This window comes from Malania oleifera, chromosome 13 (genome assembly GCF_029873635.1).
Source record: "Malania oleifera isolate guangnan ecotype guangnan chromosome 13, ASM2987363v1, whole genome shotgun sequence".
In the NCBI taxonomy this organism is placed as follows: domain Eukaryota; kingdom Viridiplantae; phylum Streptophyta; class Magnoliopsida; order Santalales; family Ximeniaceae; genus Malania; species Malania oleifera.
The window spans coordinates 68,646,001-68,664,476 of record NC_080429.1 but is presented as its reverse complement, the minus strand read 5'-3'; the positions used below and the strand labels follow the sequence as shown (position 1 = coordinate 68,664,476).

At 37.0% G+C, this 18,476-nt stretch overlaps 1 protein-coding gene across 4 annotated transcripts in view; it reads right to left on the bottom strand.

Moving 5' to 3' along the window:
- Positions 1-17,330, bottom strand: part of LOC131146540 (uncharacterized) — a 41,583-nt gene extending 24,253 nt beyond the window's left edge. For 3 of the 4 annotated variants that reach the window (XR_009134395.1, XM_058096185.1, XM_058096187.1), the window contains exons 1-2: positions 16,605-17,298; positions 2,629-2,886 (exon numbers count right to left, since the gene is read on the bottom strand). Coding sequence is in view for 3 of the 4 variants with exons in the window: in XM_058096185.1 (XP_057952168.1) it covers positions 2,629-2,886; positions 16,605-17,045 (699 nt within the window). In the remaining variant the exon portion in view is untranslated. Of the gene's footprint in view, positions 1-2,628; positions 2,887-16,604 lie in introns of all 4 variants that reach the window. The other variant, XM_058096186.1, reaches the window with a different exon arrangement.
- Between the last annotated feature and the right edge of the window lie 1,146 nt (positions 17,331-18,476).

The window sequence follows — 18,476 nt, the reverse complement described above, 5'->3', positions numbered from 1 at the left end:
ATTACCAAATACTGACCATAGGGCAAATCCATGATCTTAAATTTCCACGAAATTGTCAAAATTCCCATCAAAATTTCCGATTTCCGTCACCCTCGAAATCGAAATGGCAGTCGATTTCCGTATTGCATAATTTCCGTTGAAATCTCAACGAATCATCCGAAATTTATCAAAATCTCGAAATTTTAGGGAAATTTGTCGAAATTTTAACTATACGATGGAAATTTGCCATAATTCAAATGAGAAATTTAGGAGTGAAGTGAAATTTCTATCTTAATTTATTTTATTTATTTTATCGAAACAAAAGATTATTACAAGCGCTTTTGAAATTATATGAAAAAATAAACTTACAGTAACAATTTATTTAACCATTCATGTCTAAATTATCATTATTTGTATAATAAATAATATTTAAATGATTTATGAATTTCATTTGTATTAACTGAATATGTTTAATGTATATTATCTTACAAATATGTTTGAGACATGCTATTTTACAACTTTTCCACCTCATACAAAACATGGATGTATTTAATTTGTAATATATTAATCCAAAAACTTATATTATAATGTTTGTTAACCATTTTTAAAGTTTCACAAAGAATTCCATACTTTACTACTAATTTATGTTATTTTTTTCAAATCGAAATCGAAATTGACGTTGAAATAGAAATTTTCATCGAAATTTCCGTACTTTTGAAGCTTCGAAATTTGAGTCAAAATCTAAATCTAAGACCTTGGGCAAATCACCCTATCTTCATGTAATTCCTATACTTCACTTACACCAACAGCCTCACTCTTGGCCAAAGGAGATACATCCTTAATCGCCCATCTCCGTCATCACAAAATTCTGCCCTTATCTAGTTTAGAAAGGCCCAATACTCCTTTAGATATCTCTTTAGTTATCACCCATTCATGGGCTCAAAACTCCAGCCTTAATAGGGCTCATCTCTTTTTTCTTATCGACACATTTGTAAACATTCATACCTTGCTCAATCTGAATAGACCCAAAAGGTAAAGGCCCAATTTTGCCAGGACCCGTAGGCTCATCAAAAACGTTTAAATTTTGAATTATAAGATTCTTTGCCAGTAGGTTTCCAGAGAGCAGGAGCTAGTGAAAGATCTGCCCCCGATCCCTGCAATTGCAGGTGTCATGCATCCCAGAGAACATCAAGCCAGTCGCCAAAGCACCTGTGACCACGCCGGAAAAAGAATGCCCCAACAAGAGCCGCGGAAGACGCTATCGACCTGCACATTGGAACTTTAAATGTTCAAGGATCCACACTAAGCGCACCACAAGCCAGGGTTTTGGTTTCCGCCAGACTCATCATTACCAATCATTAATTCCATCAGAGCAGCAAAGAAGGATCATCACCCTGAACTCTGTTCTTACTCAGGGATGTGTAAGTCATGTCTTCTCGCTCCTTTGATAACCTTCTCTAGGCACAAGAATCTGCCCCTCCCATTCAAGAAAATCTTCAACCTATCCTCCCACTGCTCTGAGAGCAAGCCAACCCCCCCCCCCCCCCCCAAAAAAATAAATTGACATCAAGGCCTCAAATTCCAGAACACAAAGCATCCATCGACCTCAAAACCCACAAGAACACATCTTTCTTCAACGAGAAAATGGATACGAGCCTCCCAGAAAATTCCAATATGTGACAAGCAGATAAATCAACGCAATTCAAGTTGAACTCCTTCCATTCAGCCTTAAAAGTAAAGTGAACACACAATAACACTGTCAAAGCCTCAGCACAACAAAAAATCAAAAATTGATTTTGAGCTGAGTCAGTCTGGTGGAGGAAATTAGTTTAGAGGGCAAGGCATTTGCAGACATGGTTGTGAGGTAGATGGAGATTGGGGTTTGAGGTTCCAGTGGAGAATAATCACAAAGAGGTTCATTGTATCACCCATATTACTTTGGAAATATTTTACTCACTCTCAGGATTTACAGCAAATCCTTTAAAATCAACCATTTTTACTGCTGGTATTCGGAATTCCAACTCCTACAAAACAAGAAATAACTCGAATTACCCTGAATTTTTATTTTCATTATGCCTGTTGATTTCTCAAAATTTTAATAATTTTCTCCAAGCCATTCATTGCATAGTATTTGGCTTAGTTGCAGGCTTTTGCAGCTAGTTGTTTCCGAGTATAGTTTTTTGCAGACTTACAGCATGATAGCGGACAGTGCTGTTTTGATATTTTTCTTTTTCCTTTTTATATTTTCTAAGGAGGCATCTTATATTCTCCTTTTTTTACCTTCTTTTCTCTTAAAATCTTTATGGAAAAAAAATATTCAGTGAAATTCTAATTTTCCCTAAAAAACCCATGGATCGCATAGATTATAGCTTTCTGGAATAGCAATTCAGACATCTTCAATAGTTTTGGTGCCTATATCTCAATCTCAAGTTGAAATTTGATCTTATGTACATAATATAGTAAAGCATTTCATTTTTGACCCTGCAAAGTGTACAAAACAAACAAATGAAGAAAACAGTTGTCTGATTACAAATTTAACAAGCAATTATATCATAAAAAAAAAGTGATTTTTCAAACTAATCTATGTATTATATATAACACAAGGAACTTAAATCACACATATGAAAGCAATAGTTCCAATTATTCCACCTCACTGAAAGATGCAATTGTCCTCAAATGATTGAACCCAAGATCCAGGTGCTTCAATTTGGTACATTTCCGTAAATTATCAACCTTTGCAAACTTGTTTCTGCTTAGATCAAGGGTTTCAACAACAGGGAGTAGTTGCAAAGATTCATCCATCACAACCACACCGTTACAAGCACAAGAAACAAATGACAACCGCTTCCACTGCGGAGAATCCTCTATCTCAGCTATTCTACCGGCAAACACATGTCGTAGTGCATCCTGAATTATTTGACAGCACATATAATGAGAAAATTATCTGACAACATACATTAAGACAAATGATCAAAAGTCAACTTTTTCAGGGATTCGAACACTAATCAAAATTTCCGCTGCTCAATCTAATATATCTCGTGTTTAAAATTGCCAACCAGCAATAATATGGGCATAATTCAATCAGAGACAGAGGAGAGAGATTACGTTACAGTTTTAGTATCAGATTTATTAAAATAAAAAAAATATTTTTTTCTTTTTTTTATAAACAATAATATATTAGATAAAGAAAGGAGCATAACAAAGAAAAGAAAATAAAAACAGAGCGAACAAGATATCCTCCCATTATTAATGGGAAACAGATAGGCAAAAAAGAAAATACAAGACAATTCTGATAATATAATGTGAATTAATCCCGATGTAGGTCTTCAAAAGATACATGACGAAAGAAGCCAGTTGCTAAACACAAAAGAATGCAAGGTACACCACTCTGCTCCAAAGCATGAACAGAAGCGGCTGCCCATTTAAAAATTCTAGCATTTTTGACAAGCAAATACACCAAATGATACCCACAAGAGCACAATGCCACAATGCTCTCCTCTCTTTCCTTATGCCAAACCCCTAAAACACAATAGTGCACAATTTCTCAAAAGAAGAGGAGCAGACACAATTTTAGCCAAAAATACTAAACAAGTTATTCTCCCCACTCATAAAATGAAAGACAAACATGATGATACCCACAACAGTACAACATCACAATGCTTTCCTCTCTTTCCTCATGCCAAACCCCTAAAATATAATATTGCACAATTTCTCAAAAGAAGGGCGCAGAATCAATCTTTGCCAAAAATACCAAACAAGTTATTCTCCCCACTCATAAAATGAAAGACAAACATCGGGCAACAGTGCCTTGTCAGGTCCTCACTTCTATAGCTAGTCATTAATATTGATTTTCTAAGAATAGCAGCCCAAGTAAAAGCTTTAAAACTTTGAAGATGGGAATGTACAAATATTCCAAAATTCGGCTCAAAACTGAACCCCATTTCACTTCGTGATTCAATTTTTTTGTTACAGTTTTAAATTTTCAAAAAATCAATCTTTGATTTTTAATTCCAGTTGTGCACGTAAACCATATGGAAAAAACTGAAATATGGCACTACTATTTAAGTAATCATTAAAATTAAATATATATATATATATATAGCACAAATATAGTTATAATTTATCTTTATTATTTAAATTTATTATTTTTATAATTTTTTTGGCATATATTGTAATAAAATGGGAGTATGGACGGCTTTATAGAAGAGCAAGAGGTTCCCATCTTTCTACCTGGCAAATGTGGGACAAGCATCAGATTCACACTGCTGTCTACCACAGTGCTGTGCATTTCAAGGCACCTGTCCCGTGTCCGTTATTTATCAAAAGGAAATCCGCCCCTTCTATAAAAGGCAATGATTTCCCCTCAATTCTATTGCAACACGCAACTACCCTAGTTGACCTAACACCCTTTCAAGCTGTGCCTACACTTTTGAGCTCAAACAAGAGTTTAAAATGGCCCAATCAATGATCCAACCACGGCCAATTATAACAACAACAAAGCAAGCCTTAAGTCCCACTAGGCGGAGTCAGCTACACGAATCCTTTTCTGTCAATTTACATGGCCATAGGCAATTTATCTGTCAATTTACATGATCGTGAGCAATTTCCATCGATAGTTGAAGGATTGTTAAATCCTTTTTCACTATCTCAGTCCAAATTATTTTAAGTCTACCCCTACCCCTTCTATTGTCATTAACAGCAACTAGCTCACTCCTTCTCACTCATGAACTATTTGGCCTATGTTACAAATGCCCAAACCATTTGAGCAACCCCTCTCTTGTCTCATCTTCTAGTGGTATACTTAACTTACTGCGAATATATTCATTCCTAAATTTACCTTTTAACACTGCCATTCATTCACCTTAGCATTCTCATTTTTAAAACTTCTACTTTTTGCACATGTTGTTTCTTAGTTAGCCAACATTTTGATACATGGAGCATAGCCAATCTAATAGCCACCCTATAAAACTTTCCTTTTCACTTTAAGTGTATTTTACGATCAAACAACACGCCCAAAACACTTCTTCATTTTACCCAACTTGCTATAACCCATGTATTACATCTTTTTCAATTTCTCCTTCAGCATGCATAACAAATTCAAGGTATTGAAATCCATTAGTGCTATAAATTTGTTGACCATCAAGTTTAATCTTTCTCCAATACTCCTCCTACCATAATTGAGATTACATTTCACATATTCTATCTTGTTTCTATTCCATCCTAAAACCCCTAGATTCTAAAGCTTCTCTCCATAATTCTAACTTAGGTTCTAATTCACCCCTAGTTTCATCAATCTAACTTAGGTTCTAATACACTATGGAACCTCACTTTGGATACCCCTAATAAGTTCATCTATCACTAGTGCAAAGAGATAAGAGCTCAAAGCATATCCTTGATATGCACATATTGTCATTGGAAATTCCCTAGACTCTCCACTGTAGTCCTAATGCTAGTTATTATTATACATATCCTTAATGGCATCAAGATACGTAGTGCATACTCTCTTTTCTTTTAAAACCCACCAGACCTTGCCTAGCTACCGTATTGTAGACTTTCTCAAAGTCAATAAAAACCATATGCAAGTCCCCCTTCTTTTCCCTAAACTTTTCCATTATTCTTCTTAAAATATATATAAAATCAATTTGGTTCATGCCTGTGACATCGAATTGATTTTCTGAGACCCTCATTTCTAACCTTAGTATTATTCAATAACCTTTTCCCACAATTTCATTGCATGACTCGTAAGTTTAATTCCACGATAGATATTACAATTTTGAATTTCTTCATTTTTGTGTACAGGTATTGATGCGCTTGTCCTCCATTCATTTAAAATTCACTTAGTTTTTATCATTGTGTTGAATAAATATGTTTACCATACAATTCCATTATCACCTAGGCATTTCCAAACTTCAATTGGGATGTCATCTAGTCCTATAGCTTTTTTTTCATTCTTCATCTTTTCTAATGCAAACTTTACTTCAAGATATTAACTCTAATTTGGCAAATAAATCTCAATTTTTTTAGCCTTTTTCTTATTTTTTATTCTAAGTTTAGGCCTTATACTTGGTTTTATTTAAATGGCTTATTAAAGTAATTCTTCTAACCAAGACACTATCATCCTCATTTTCATACATTTACATTACTTAGTGCTTGCTCTTTCTTTCTCTAGCTCTAGCAACTTTAAATATGTCTTTTTTTGTACTTAATCTAGCATACAAACTATTACATGCTCTATGTTTAGCTTCATTAACAGCCTTTTTTACATCTTAGATTCTCTGCTTGTCTCTTTATACTTCTCAAAATTTTCCATGTTTCGATATTTTTGCCATGGTTTATACCAAATTTTTTTCACCTTTACTACTTTTTGGACATCTTAATCCCACCACCAACTTTCTTTACTAGCCAAAAATCTTCCTTTAGATTCACCTAAAATCTCTATTGCTATCTTTTTAATAGACCTAGCTGTCCTACTCCAAAGAGTGTTTGCTTCAACACTATCCCCTATTGTCCAATCACCAACTTTCTTCATTTTATCTTCAAATTTTATTATATTTTCTCCTTTTAGTTTCCAACACCTAGTTTTCTTGCAATGATTTATTTTACTCTATTTTTTTTATAATAAAAGAAGGTATATTAGATAGAGAAAGAGGAGTTACATCGAAAGAGGACAAGAAGTCCATCCCAAAACAATAAAATAAAATAAAATAATGAAAAAATAAAAAGAAAAAGGAAAAAAGAAAAATTAACAACTAAACAAGGAACCCGCTTTACAATCCTTCTCCTTCATAGTACACTTAACTCATCAAGTTAGCTAACTCCCTTTGAGAGCTCTGTTTTCACACCCATAAAGATGCACTTCATTTCCCCTCAGATCACAAAACTTTAAATCCAATTTATCCATGAGATCTTGAACTTCAAAATCCTTCTCTAAAATCTCCTCCACTGGTGTTGGTAAAATACTGTCTTTGTGTTGCATCTCATTAACCAAATCGTCATTTTCAAATAAAGAGACCCCCTCCAATCCTTCCAAAGAGGATGGATGTACATATGATAAGTCCCCTAAACTGTCACTGTAGTCAAAAACATATGCATATCGTTCCCTAATTTCATCTAATAGTAAACCATCACCACAATAAAACTCACTTAAACCATCGCTTTCATTGTCTGATGAATCCCCCCATTTCAATACCTCCTTTCCTTTGCTAACCCCATCACAAGAATTGCATGTCTTTATCTTAAATTTTATATCTTCCATAATACTAAGTCTCCTTCTAAATTCCTCTTTAAAATCTTTGGCACTACCTCACCAGAATGCTCTTTTTTTCTTCGAATGACTTCTTCGTATCTGCGCACCCATTTGCACAATCTTTCAACGAGTCTAAAATTTGGGACCCTTAAATCCCTTTGCCTTAAGGTCTAAGGTATCAGATATCCTACCCAAAACACCATCACCATTATAAACCTTAGGTGCAACATGCGCTTGCTTCATGACACAACCATCAACCAAAACTTCAAAATTGTTTGAAACAATACTTTCCTTCATCGCCTCCTTCTCTTTTACCCTTTTAGTACTATTGCTTCTTTCTAATGAATATGGCAATCCATCTTGGCCAATCTGCTTTGAAATTGAACATTGCAAGGTATGGTTTGTACCCGAAATCAGTTTGGATGTATGGTTTGTACCCAAAATCTGTTTGGAAGACAGCCTACCTGTTATGTCCCTTGCCTGCTTACACCAATTAGTGGGAAATTTCTGGGTTTGAAATGCAGGAAACCTCTTATTTTCCTCAACCTGACCTACAACTTCTGGTAACTACTGCTCAAGCCAAGAGGATGCTTCTATAACAGCTTCATGCAAGTGCTCTTTTTTTATCCACCCCTCCCAACCATCCCAGCCAAACATCCTTGGTATTTTGAAACTCCACTGGAAGGAACCTCTTGGGCGCTAATTGAGTACTGACCAGTTTCTTGAACATTTAAACCAGCCTCTTGGGCCTGGTCATTATTTAGACAATGGGCTTATTTAAATGAATGATCCATCTGAGAATGACCCACCTCAAAAGAAATCTCCTTTGTTTCCAAAAAATGGCCCAATTCGTTTTTACCAAGAGTATGGGCTTGTTCAATAACTTCACCCAACTTAGTTAAAAAAGAAACTGCTCCTTTTTCAATTAACTGGCCTAGGTCCAAGATGAAAACAAAGCTTCCAGGCCCAATATTCTATGTCTTGTCTTCCCCAAGCACAACCCTAGCTGCCTCTGCTAGCTTCCACTCTTCATTTGAAACACTAGATAGTTGGACTGTGCGGACATTCTTCACTGATCGAACAATTGGGGTTTCTAGCTGATTAACAGCTACCGCCACTGACTTTCAAAGCTCAGCCTTTTTCAACTGAACCACACCGCCACACGTACAGCACCTATCTCCCTAGCCGCCTTGGCTAGCTTCCACTCTCCATTCGAAACACTAGATAGCTGGACTCTCTGGTCATTCTTCACTGATCGAACAATTGTGGTTTCTAGCCGATTAACAGCTACTGCCGCTGACTTTGAAAGCTCGGCTTTTTCAACTGAACAACACCGCCACACGTACAGCATATATCTTCCTTGTCGGCTGCCATAACTCGACCTCCAAAGACAGCTTGACAATCATGACCCTCACCTCCATCAATAGTACCTACCAGCACAACCTGCCTCCACAATCTGAAAAGCAGCTGACCTTCTACAACTATTTCACCCACATCTTTTCGTATTTCCTTTGCCAGGTCACAAAAAACATTTGCGAAGCTTCACCATCCCTCACCTTTTGCGCCACCAGGAATGAACACAAAAAACCTCTAAGATTCCAGCCCAACCCTAGCTCCAAAAACTCTTCCACCTTTGTCCATCAACAACCAATAGTTTGTAATACCCTTGCAAAAAATCTGAAAACCCCTCTCCGTCCAACCAAAAACGGACAACCCTTCAACAAACCACGAAATAGCCATTTTCAATAACCTCACCCATTTGTTGCAAATAGCATTCTTCTCAACCACGAGCATAGATGAACTCCCCTCGCCCTTGATGCAAATCAAAAGATTTTCCTTTGATATGATCACTCGGCTCGTCATACCCTAGATCAAACTTTGTCGCAGCAAACGCACAATAGGGGAAAAGGAATAGTATTGCAAGGGGGGAGAGAGAGAGAGACTCTTAGTGTGAGAGAAAGAGAGAGACGAACAGGGCCATCCTCCATCCACCTGCAAGCGATGCTATACTAATTTATTTTACCCTTTTTCTTTCTTGTCCATATTTTAATACATATATCTCACGCTAAAACTCTATGTTGTGCAGTTAAACTTTTACCTAGATAACTTTTCAATGGTTACATGATAAATGATCTACCCTCCTGCTTAAGAAAAAATCTATCTGACTTTTCTCTTTTTAAAAGAATTTATTCATTGTAATAAGATCATATGACATGGATCATATGACCAGACTCATTTTCATCTCCAATCCATGACCTTTATGTATCCTACCAACATTTATTGTCCATTCCAATGTGTCAATTCAAATCAACTCCTATGAATATTTTCTAAACTCCTAATATCCTTAGTATATACTATCCATATCTTCCCAAATTTATCTTTAAAGGCTTTCTACAAAGCTAGTTTGAGGAGCATAAGCACTAATGACATTTCACCTTGATTTTTATGATTCTATCCCTTGATCTTTTAACATCTATAACACTATCTTTGAGGTCTTTATCTACAATGATTATTACCCCATTCTTATGTTTTAAGTGATAAGTGCAATAAGCACATATTTTTAAGTGCCCCCAAATGGGGGCTATGCCATGACCATGGTCATTAAAATCGCGATCTAGATCGTAGGATCGTATGATTCTACAATCCAGATTCACCCAAACAATCCAAGTCACCATAAAAATCAGAATCAAGTAGAATTGTAAAAGAATTGGTAGAATCGTAGAGTTGGAATCGTAGAGTTGGAATCGTAGAATCATACAGATCATATTCTGTTACCAGGATTGGGATTTTTTTTCTTTTTTGGGCCTTAATAATGTGGCCCAATACATGTTTTTATTCGCCCAAAGGCCCCAAAAGGTTTACATTTGGTCCAAAGTCTTCTAAAACTGGGGCAAAATGGCTCGCAGCTTCCCATCAGTGAACAGATTCAGCAGAATCTGCACCTGATTTCCCTTGAGTTCGACACCTAAGTCCTCTACTCCTCATTGAAATTCAGCAACCCTGCACCTGAATTTCTCTTATGTTCGACAACCAGAGAGCCCTCCATCTTGTGACTGGTGTTTGATCAGCAGCAGCTAGCAGTCTTGCTGTTTGATCAACAGTTCTTTAACATTCAACAAACAGAGTTCCTGGGGTTCAACAAAAACTCAGTCCTCAGTCCTCAGTCCTCTTCCTTCTTTGGTGTTCAACAATAACACATCAGCCCTCTTCAACACAGAGTTCTTGTTTGATCAGCAGCAGCCAAGAGCCAAGTCGGCTGGCCCAGCAGAGCTGCAGAGGTATGCTTTGAAACAAATTTTTTGCTTCTTAAAAAGACTCAATAGTGAGCACTGTTTTTCTCCCTCTTCTTCTGCTTTTCTTGCTTTTCTTCTTTTTCTTCTTTTTTTTTGTTTGAACTTTTTATTGTATTTTTAACCTTCTTATACTTACTAAGTTACTAACCAAGTTTTTAGTCTTAAGACTTGTCATAAAGTTCCACATATATATTTTTTTAATATTTATTTTACATTGAAAGTAGAATCTTACGATTCTCAATCCGATTCTACGATTCGATCTTGAGACCCCTCCAACGATCCCCTTAGAATCCCAATTCTAACAACCTTGGCCATGGCACTTCTTTCCTACTCTTTCCAAAACTTCAGTAACTCACAAGCGAAAAATCACCCACAGCCTGAGGGGGCATCTAGGCTTCACCAACGCAAGAAAAAGAGCACTAAAAATGGGCAGCAACTCTACAATGTAGGGAAAGGTCAACATCAGCACATCACACAAATATCAAGCTTGAAAGCCATGCAAGGCCTTCTCATCTTAAAAAAATCCATGTTAATCCTGTTCAAAGTCACTGTCCAGAAAAATGGTTCAAATCTTGAATGGAACTCCAGCTTTCCAAACGATGTGGCTCCAAGAAAACAAGTTAGGTGTGGAAGATTTGAGAGGGTGAAGAAGAAAGGATTTGGTGGAAAAAAGTCTTGAAGATTCTCCTTCCCACAATCTGATCACCCCTACTAGATGGAACAAAATGATTCAATGTATTGAGTAAATAGGGGTCATCTAAACAATAGGGGTCATCTAAACAATATCTCTTTTGTTGAGAATCCTAAAGAAGTGGAAATCTCAAGGAAGATTGCCCCCTTCAGAAGGAAGAAAAAAAAAATGGGGTGCTAATGGGTGCATTATCAAGGGAAAAGAGTCTAAGCCAATGACTCCAACAAACCCTCTCCCAACCAAGGATCCTCCTAGAACAAACCTTGTTACCGTAGCCCACTTTGAAATGGGTGCATAGAAATAAAACGAGACACGAACTTCCAAGGCTAGCAAGAAAAATAAGACCACTTCCTCTAGAGTCCCACCCCATTCCGATGCATCCCATGTTTACTTTTAATCACCTTGTGCTATAAGGAGTTAACCTCTAAACTCCACAACCATTTTCAATTGAAGAGATGTTTTTGAAAGCCACATCCCCGAGTCCCAGCCCCCCTTTTTGATTTGGGTCTACTAACAACCACCCAACTAACAAGGTAATCTCTCCAATCCCCCCCCCCCCAACCCAACCAAAGAAAGTCACCATCATCCTCTATAGAATCCTAGCCACGCCCACTCTTGTTTGGGCTCAAGAGTAGGCCCAACTTGAAAAGAAGCTAGGCCCACTTGGGTGTTGCAAGAGAATTGAGGGGAGTATATAGGAGATGGAATTGGTTTCCTTCTACTAATAACCAATCTAAGACAAGTGCATTGGAATGCATAGTGCTACAGATCTACAGTGGCTGTGTGAATATGATGCTTGTCCCACATTGGAAGTCTCTTTCTCTTCTATAAAGCCTTCCCATACTCACATTTTTTTACAATATATGACTCAAATTATAAAATAGTAAATTCAAATAATTAAGATAAAATATAGACGTATGTGTACTATAAATGCATACTTCTAAATGTAACTTAAGTAATAGAGCCACATTTCGATTTTTCAATTCAATTTACATGCAAACCAAAACCAATTTAAAACTGAAAACCATAACCAAAGGACTGAACCAAAAAGTGAATGGGTTTTGGGAGCCGATTTTCTGTTTTTCACCTTTCGGTAATAATTGTATGCTCTCACCTTTTACTTTGAGCACAGTATCATTCCAATAGACATGAGCAATTGTAAAAACTAAAAATCATTTGCATGTCCATCTCTTCCCAATTATGATCAAACATCTTTTCCAACTTCTTCTCCTTACAAAGTAAAGATTTCTACATCCCAACTCAGGCATCATGAACCTTTTAGAGTTTCTTTTACCATCAAATTTCTCCATCTTGACCAATTACCCACAAACTGCTCCATCTTTCTTTCCTTGCAAGCAATTTCACCACAAACCTTGTCAATAAGAAGTCGAGACTCATACCCCTTCGATGGGCTGTGAGGCCACCCACACCCAATTGGATGAAGTGCATAAATAAAAATTGCAAGAAAATAATAAAGAAAAAAGAGCCCAAGCACAAGCTAGGCCTACATCCGCAAACAATTCATAAGAAAAAATCCACTATATTGAAGAAAATAACAAGAGAATTTAAACGCTGCTCTCCCCACACCTTTTAAGAACCCACAAACCTTTTTTAAATCCAAAGAAGAAAAGAGGTATAGGAGAAAAAGACTTCAATGTGAAACTCTTTGTAATGCTCTCAAACCCACTTTTTGGCAAATAACCTATACTTACCCATAAGACAGCCTCTTACTTATTAATGTTTCTTAAATAAACCTATAGGCCCCAATTTAAATTTTAAAAAAAAAATGATAACAAAAGAATATGAGTTCATTAGGATAGAAAGAATGCATAAGGAGAAGAAAAAGCAATCAGACCAACAAAAGTTAGTTGAACTGTTAAATATCCAAAAAACTCACTCCTTTAAAACAACCAGCAGCAACACACCAAAGTGAGGCTAAATAATGAATCTTTTCAACAAAGAGGAATTCAAGTTTTCCCATAAATATACTAGCACTTTGTTCGAGCCATAAACCCCGCAAAAATATGAAAACAAACCCAAGTTTCTCCCAAAAGACCAAAAAGCTCACTCCAAATATTCCAAGCAAACGTGCAGTGCAAAAATAGATGAGAAGTTAGTCATAAAAGACAAACACAAGGAGGAAGTGCCTTTGCAGGTCTCCTGCTCTGCAACAAATTGTTGGTCCTAACTCTATTATGAACAACTAACCAAATAAAAAGGCCTTGAGTTTTGAAGGAATTTGGGCCTTCCAAATAGTTGTATGGAGTGGAAAGTATATATTAGCATTAGTCAAAAGACTAAAGAAATATTTGCAAGAATAAACTCCCAAAAAATCTAAAGATCAAGAACAACTATCCCTTGGGCAAAAAGGATGATAATTCTCCAAACAAAAGTAGCAAAGAAGGAAGCTCCTCCATCTCTTTACTATTTACAATTCTGCGAAATTGAAAAGCGAAGGAACACAAATCAACAACATAAGTCAAAAAAGAAGAAATAACATCGTTATGCACCAAATTCATACTAGCACCTACTCAGATATCTTCCTAAAAACGAATTCAAGATCCATTACCCAAAAAAAAAAAATTGTGAGGAATGAAAAGTGGTAAATTTGAGAAATACACATCCATGAACTTTCAAAAGAACATCTAGTTCCCAAATTAGTATCCCACTCATTTACTTGCAAGCCAAATTTACTTCTAATGACTATGTGCCAAAGAGAGGACACCTCTAAGGAAACCACCATAACCATTTAGCCATAAGAGCAATGTTTTTCAGTGATTTGAAACTTGAAAGGCATAATTGAGGTGCGCCTTGAGGCGATTTTGGCCTAAAATGCACCAAGGCATAAGTGAAAATGCGCGTCCACAAAGACGTATGCCTCAAGTGAGAAGACGTATGCCTCAGTCAAAAAAGCTCGCCTTTTTACGCCTCAAATGCAAAGCGTACGCCTTTTGAAATTCTTGGTTTAAAACATATATTTAAAAAACTCGAAACCAGAACACACCTAAAACCCTATCCTCCCTCTCTCTCCCGCAAAGCTTCTTCTCCTCTGCTCTCTCGACGAAGCCTCTGCTCTCTCTTCGAAGCCTCCATTCTTTTCCTCTCTCGACGAAGCCTCTAGTCTTCTCCTCTCTCAACAATTCCACTAGACGAACCTTTAGATCTCTCGGCAAAGCCTCAAGTCTGCTCTGACGAGTCGACGAAGCTTCCGTAGCTTTCCTTTAGCTCCTTCTCCCTCTCTAACGACTCGACGAAGCTTCTGTAGCTTTCCTCCAGCGCCTTTTCCCTCTCTGACAATTCCTCCAAGCTTCCCGTCTCTCTCCAACGAGTCGTGGACCTTTCCAATTTGATCTACCTCTGTTCATTTAGTTTTATATTCTTACAAATTAGTGGATGACTTTAATTTGGCTTTTTCTATTAATTTGGCTTTTTCTATTCTTTTGATAATGCGGCTCATGTTTATTTTTTAATATGAATTATTTGTGTTTGTTATCTAAAATTGGCTTATATGATATTTAAAAATTATGTTTTTATTTTTTTTCTCCATTATTCTAAATCTTTTCTCATTTTTTTACTATATATAAATTTATTTTATTCATTAATTATTTAAAAAAATATAGTCCCAAAATGCTTACGCCTCAACACCTTGAGGCTTACACCTTCGCCTTTTAAAACAGTGGTGTTTTTTGACACCAGCTTACCAAGCTCAAAGCGCCAACCAACTTAGACCCATGCACAATCAACACAATCTCTCAACTAAATGGTCCCTCTTATCTCCAACCTCAAACCAAAGGAAACCTCTCATAATCTTCTCAAGCTTACTATCTATCCCCACTCAAATCCTAAAAATAAGCAATAATAATAAAGAGCGATACTAACAAGACAAGACTAAAAAATAGTAACGCAACCCCTCAGGGACCTTTTCACCCATCCAAACACTTAGACACCCTCTCCTCCACCGGATCCCAAAAACCACCGACCTAGGATTACCAACCAACGGGACTCCCAAATAAGAGAAGGACCAATCAATAAGATCACAACACACTAGGTGCAGCCAAGTCCCTAGATCTAGAAGAACTCAAATTAATAGCCACAATAACACTCTTCCTCAAATTAATTTTAAGCTCAAAAACTCACTCACATATTTGAAGAAGAGACAAAATTTTCAACAAAGAATCTCTATGATCACCTAAAAAGCAAACAAAAGATGGGACAACCCTTCCACAATACCATTATCAACCACCCTCACTACCATTCTACTCAAAACATCAACCACTAACACAAACAAAAAGAGGAGATAATGGATCCGCTTGCCTAATTGCCCCATCACTTTAAACCACAATTTAGATTCTTCATTCACTATAATCAAAAAGAAAACATTAGACAAAAAAACTCTCATCCAAGACCACCACTTGTCCCCAACCCTTCCTAGCAAAAATCTTGTAATGCCAACTTACCCCACCAGAGCCCTTTCAAAATCCAATTTTAAAATAATCTCTTTCTCATTCCTTCTAAGAACATCCTCCACAATATGTTTGCCCCGCACAACGCACTTTGAGCCTTCGAGATAGTCTCATCTAACACTGCACTCACCCTATTAGCTAGCACTTCAACAATGATCTTGTACACACTAATCAATAAACTAATTGGTCTAAAATATGCAATCTTAATAGATTTATTCCTCTGAGGCGCCAAATTGATGAAAGTGGAATTAATACTCTTTTGAAGGATCCCATTCTAATAAAATTGATTAAAGACCTTCAACAGGTCCACCCTTACCACATTCCAACAATCTTGAGGAAAAACCATATTGAACCCATATGGACCCAGAGTCTTATCCCTCTCCATCCCACACACAATTATCTTCACTTCCTCCTCCTCAAAAGTCTTCTCATTCAACTATTCCAATCTAGATCCCTGATCATCTTCCTACAAACATCCTCCTCCGTGTAAATATTAGAGACGAAATCACAGATCTCTGATGCAATAAAACAAGGATAAGAAAAACCCAATTTAAAAATTTTATAAAGAAAAATCCACCCAGCACACTACTTCAAGCTAAAATAATGACCAAAAAAAATTGACTTGGCTGACCAAATTAAGGTACACGTGAGCCCTGCTACATATTGAAACAACCAACCAGTCCAGCACAATCAAATCAGCAGACCTAACATTTAATTAAGTCTTGGCATGCATGAGAAGTTCAAATCATGAAACATTCTCTCCAAACATTAGCTGCATACATGTTGCCCTCCTTAAGCCTCCAATGGCCTGGTAGCCTTGTGCAGGAAAAAAATTCAAAAATAATCAATGTAAAACCCCACACACACATTCAGCCCAGCCACATGGGAGAGTCCACCCTAACAAGCTTAAGCAAAATTCAGTACAAACTCACAGTAGAATTGTGACAAATGAGCTTCTCCAATGTGTGCCTCAATTCAAGAAGGCCTCTAGCCGCGGACGTGGAGAGATCACATCCACGAAGCTCCAATAACCTCAACCTTCCAAACGGCAACAAAGACAGCGGTGTCGGATCCCTCGCTGGGGCCGCCAACACCGACACAACCTTGAGCGATGTCAGAAGGCGGAGTATCCGCCGCAGCTGCTCAAGCGCGCGATGGTCACCGAGGTCAGACACATAGGCACGGAGGTAGTCGACGGGAGCTCCAGCAAGGAGGCTCTCGAGCTCCTGCAGAGCCTCCAGCCTAGAGTGCACGTAATGGAGGCCCACCGGGTTTAGCTTTAGCACCAGAGTTCCTTCAATCAACGGCCCTGCCTCCTGCTCCACGAACTTCACCAGGGATTCCAGGTACCGATCCCCTGTCACAATCGCCATTTATAGGGCGATCGGGGTTAGGGTTTCTAGAGAGTGAAATACATGTAAAGAGGATAATTCAAGAATTAAGAATCTTCGAGCAGAGAGAGAGGGGGAAGTTGTACAGATCTGAATGAGAAAATGGTTACAGAGAGGAAGTCGAGAAAGGAGGAAGAGGGGAACAGAGAGAGAGAATGGGGGCTTTGGAGGGATTGGAAAGAGAGCAGAAAGGCAAACGGCCATGTCCCTGTCAAAAGAAACAGAATAAGCGAGAGGATTGGTCTTACATTTGGTTTTGCGTCCAATGATTGGGCAAGGCTTCTCCCTCTGGTTTTTTTTTTTTTTTGAGCTTTGAAATTTCTACTAGCTATGATACATATGATATAAAACTTTGAACATGTCTTAAGATTCTAAAAGTTTACAAACTTTTATGTGTTCCACAATTCTTTTCACCTATAATATTTTGCTCAATTATGTGTTGTATAATGAGATTTATTTTGTCAATTTTTTTTTTTGCTTTGCATTTTTCTTAGTCTATGCAGTGGTCATGTTTTATTTTTTAGAATGATATTTGATTTGCATTGTAGTGATCTAGATAATAATAAGAATAAAAATAAATAAGAAAGGAGGAAATTTAGTTTGGTATAGATCAAACTGTCGACGGTTTTGGATGAGTTCAAAATATTGTCGACGGTTTTGAGTTATCACAACTGGGTAAGGGTAAAACAATAGAATTAAGGTTTGGTTGAAATCAAATCGTCAACGGTTTTGCTTCGGTTCCAAAACCTATAAATATATTTCAATTCATTTTTTTAGATTAAAACTCATTCCTCTCTCTCTCTCTCTCTCTCTCTCTCTCTCTCTCTCTCTTCACTGTCTCCCTCAAATCTTACCCGAATTGACAATCGAACACCACCACGAGGTCCTAAATTCAACCCTCATCATTTTAATCGAAACAGATTTGTTTTTTGAGAATCCTAGACATCACCCCAAGGTTGGGATAAGGGAATGAATTATATATGTTGTTTTTAGGATTTAATTGGTTAATGGGAGTGTGTTGGCTTAGGAATGTTAAAATTATATTTATCTTGGAGTTGAACTGATTAAATTAGGATCTATGGATACAGGGTGTTGCATGAACGCAGTAGGCATTGTTTTACGACCCCTGCAGACATTTCTTCGAGAAACAGGTAAGTGGAATAAATTATGCTATGTATTTTGGGAATCAGTTTATTAATTTAAAGCATGAGAAAATAATAATAATGTAAAGGATTTTCTAACGTACCCGACATTTGAAAATACTAGTTTTAGAATATCATATATTTATCTGGCAATTATTAATTTATGAAATATTACTCAAAATTTTGTGTGACATGAGTATTGGTTTTGTTACCGTATATTTACCATGTGAGAATATTTTATGACAGAATGTGATTTATACTGGCAGATATT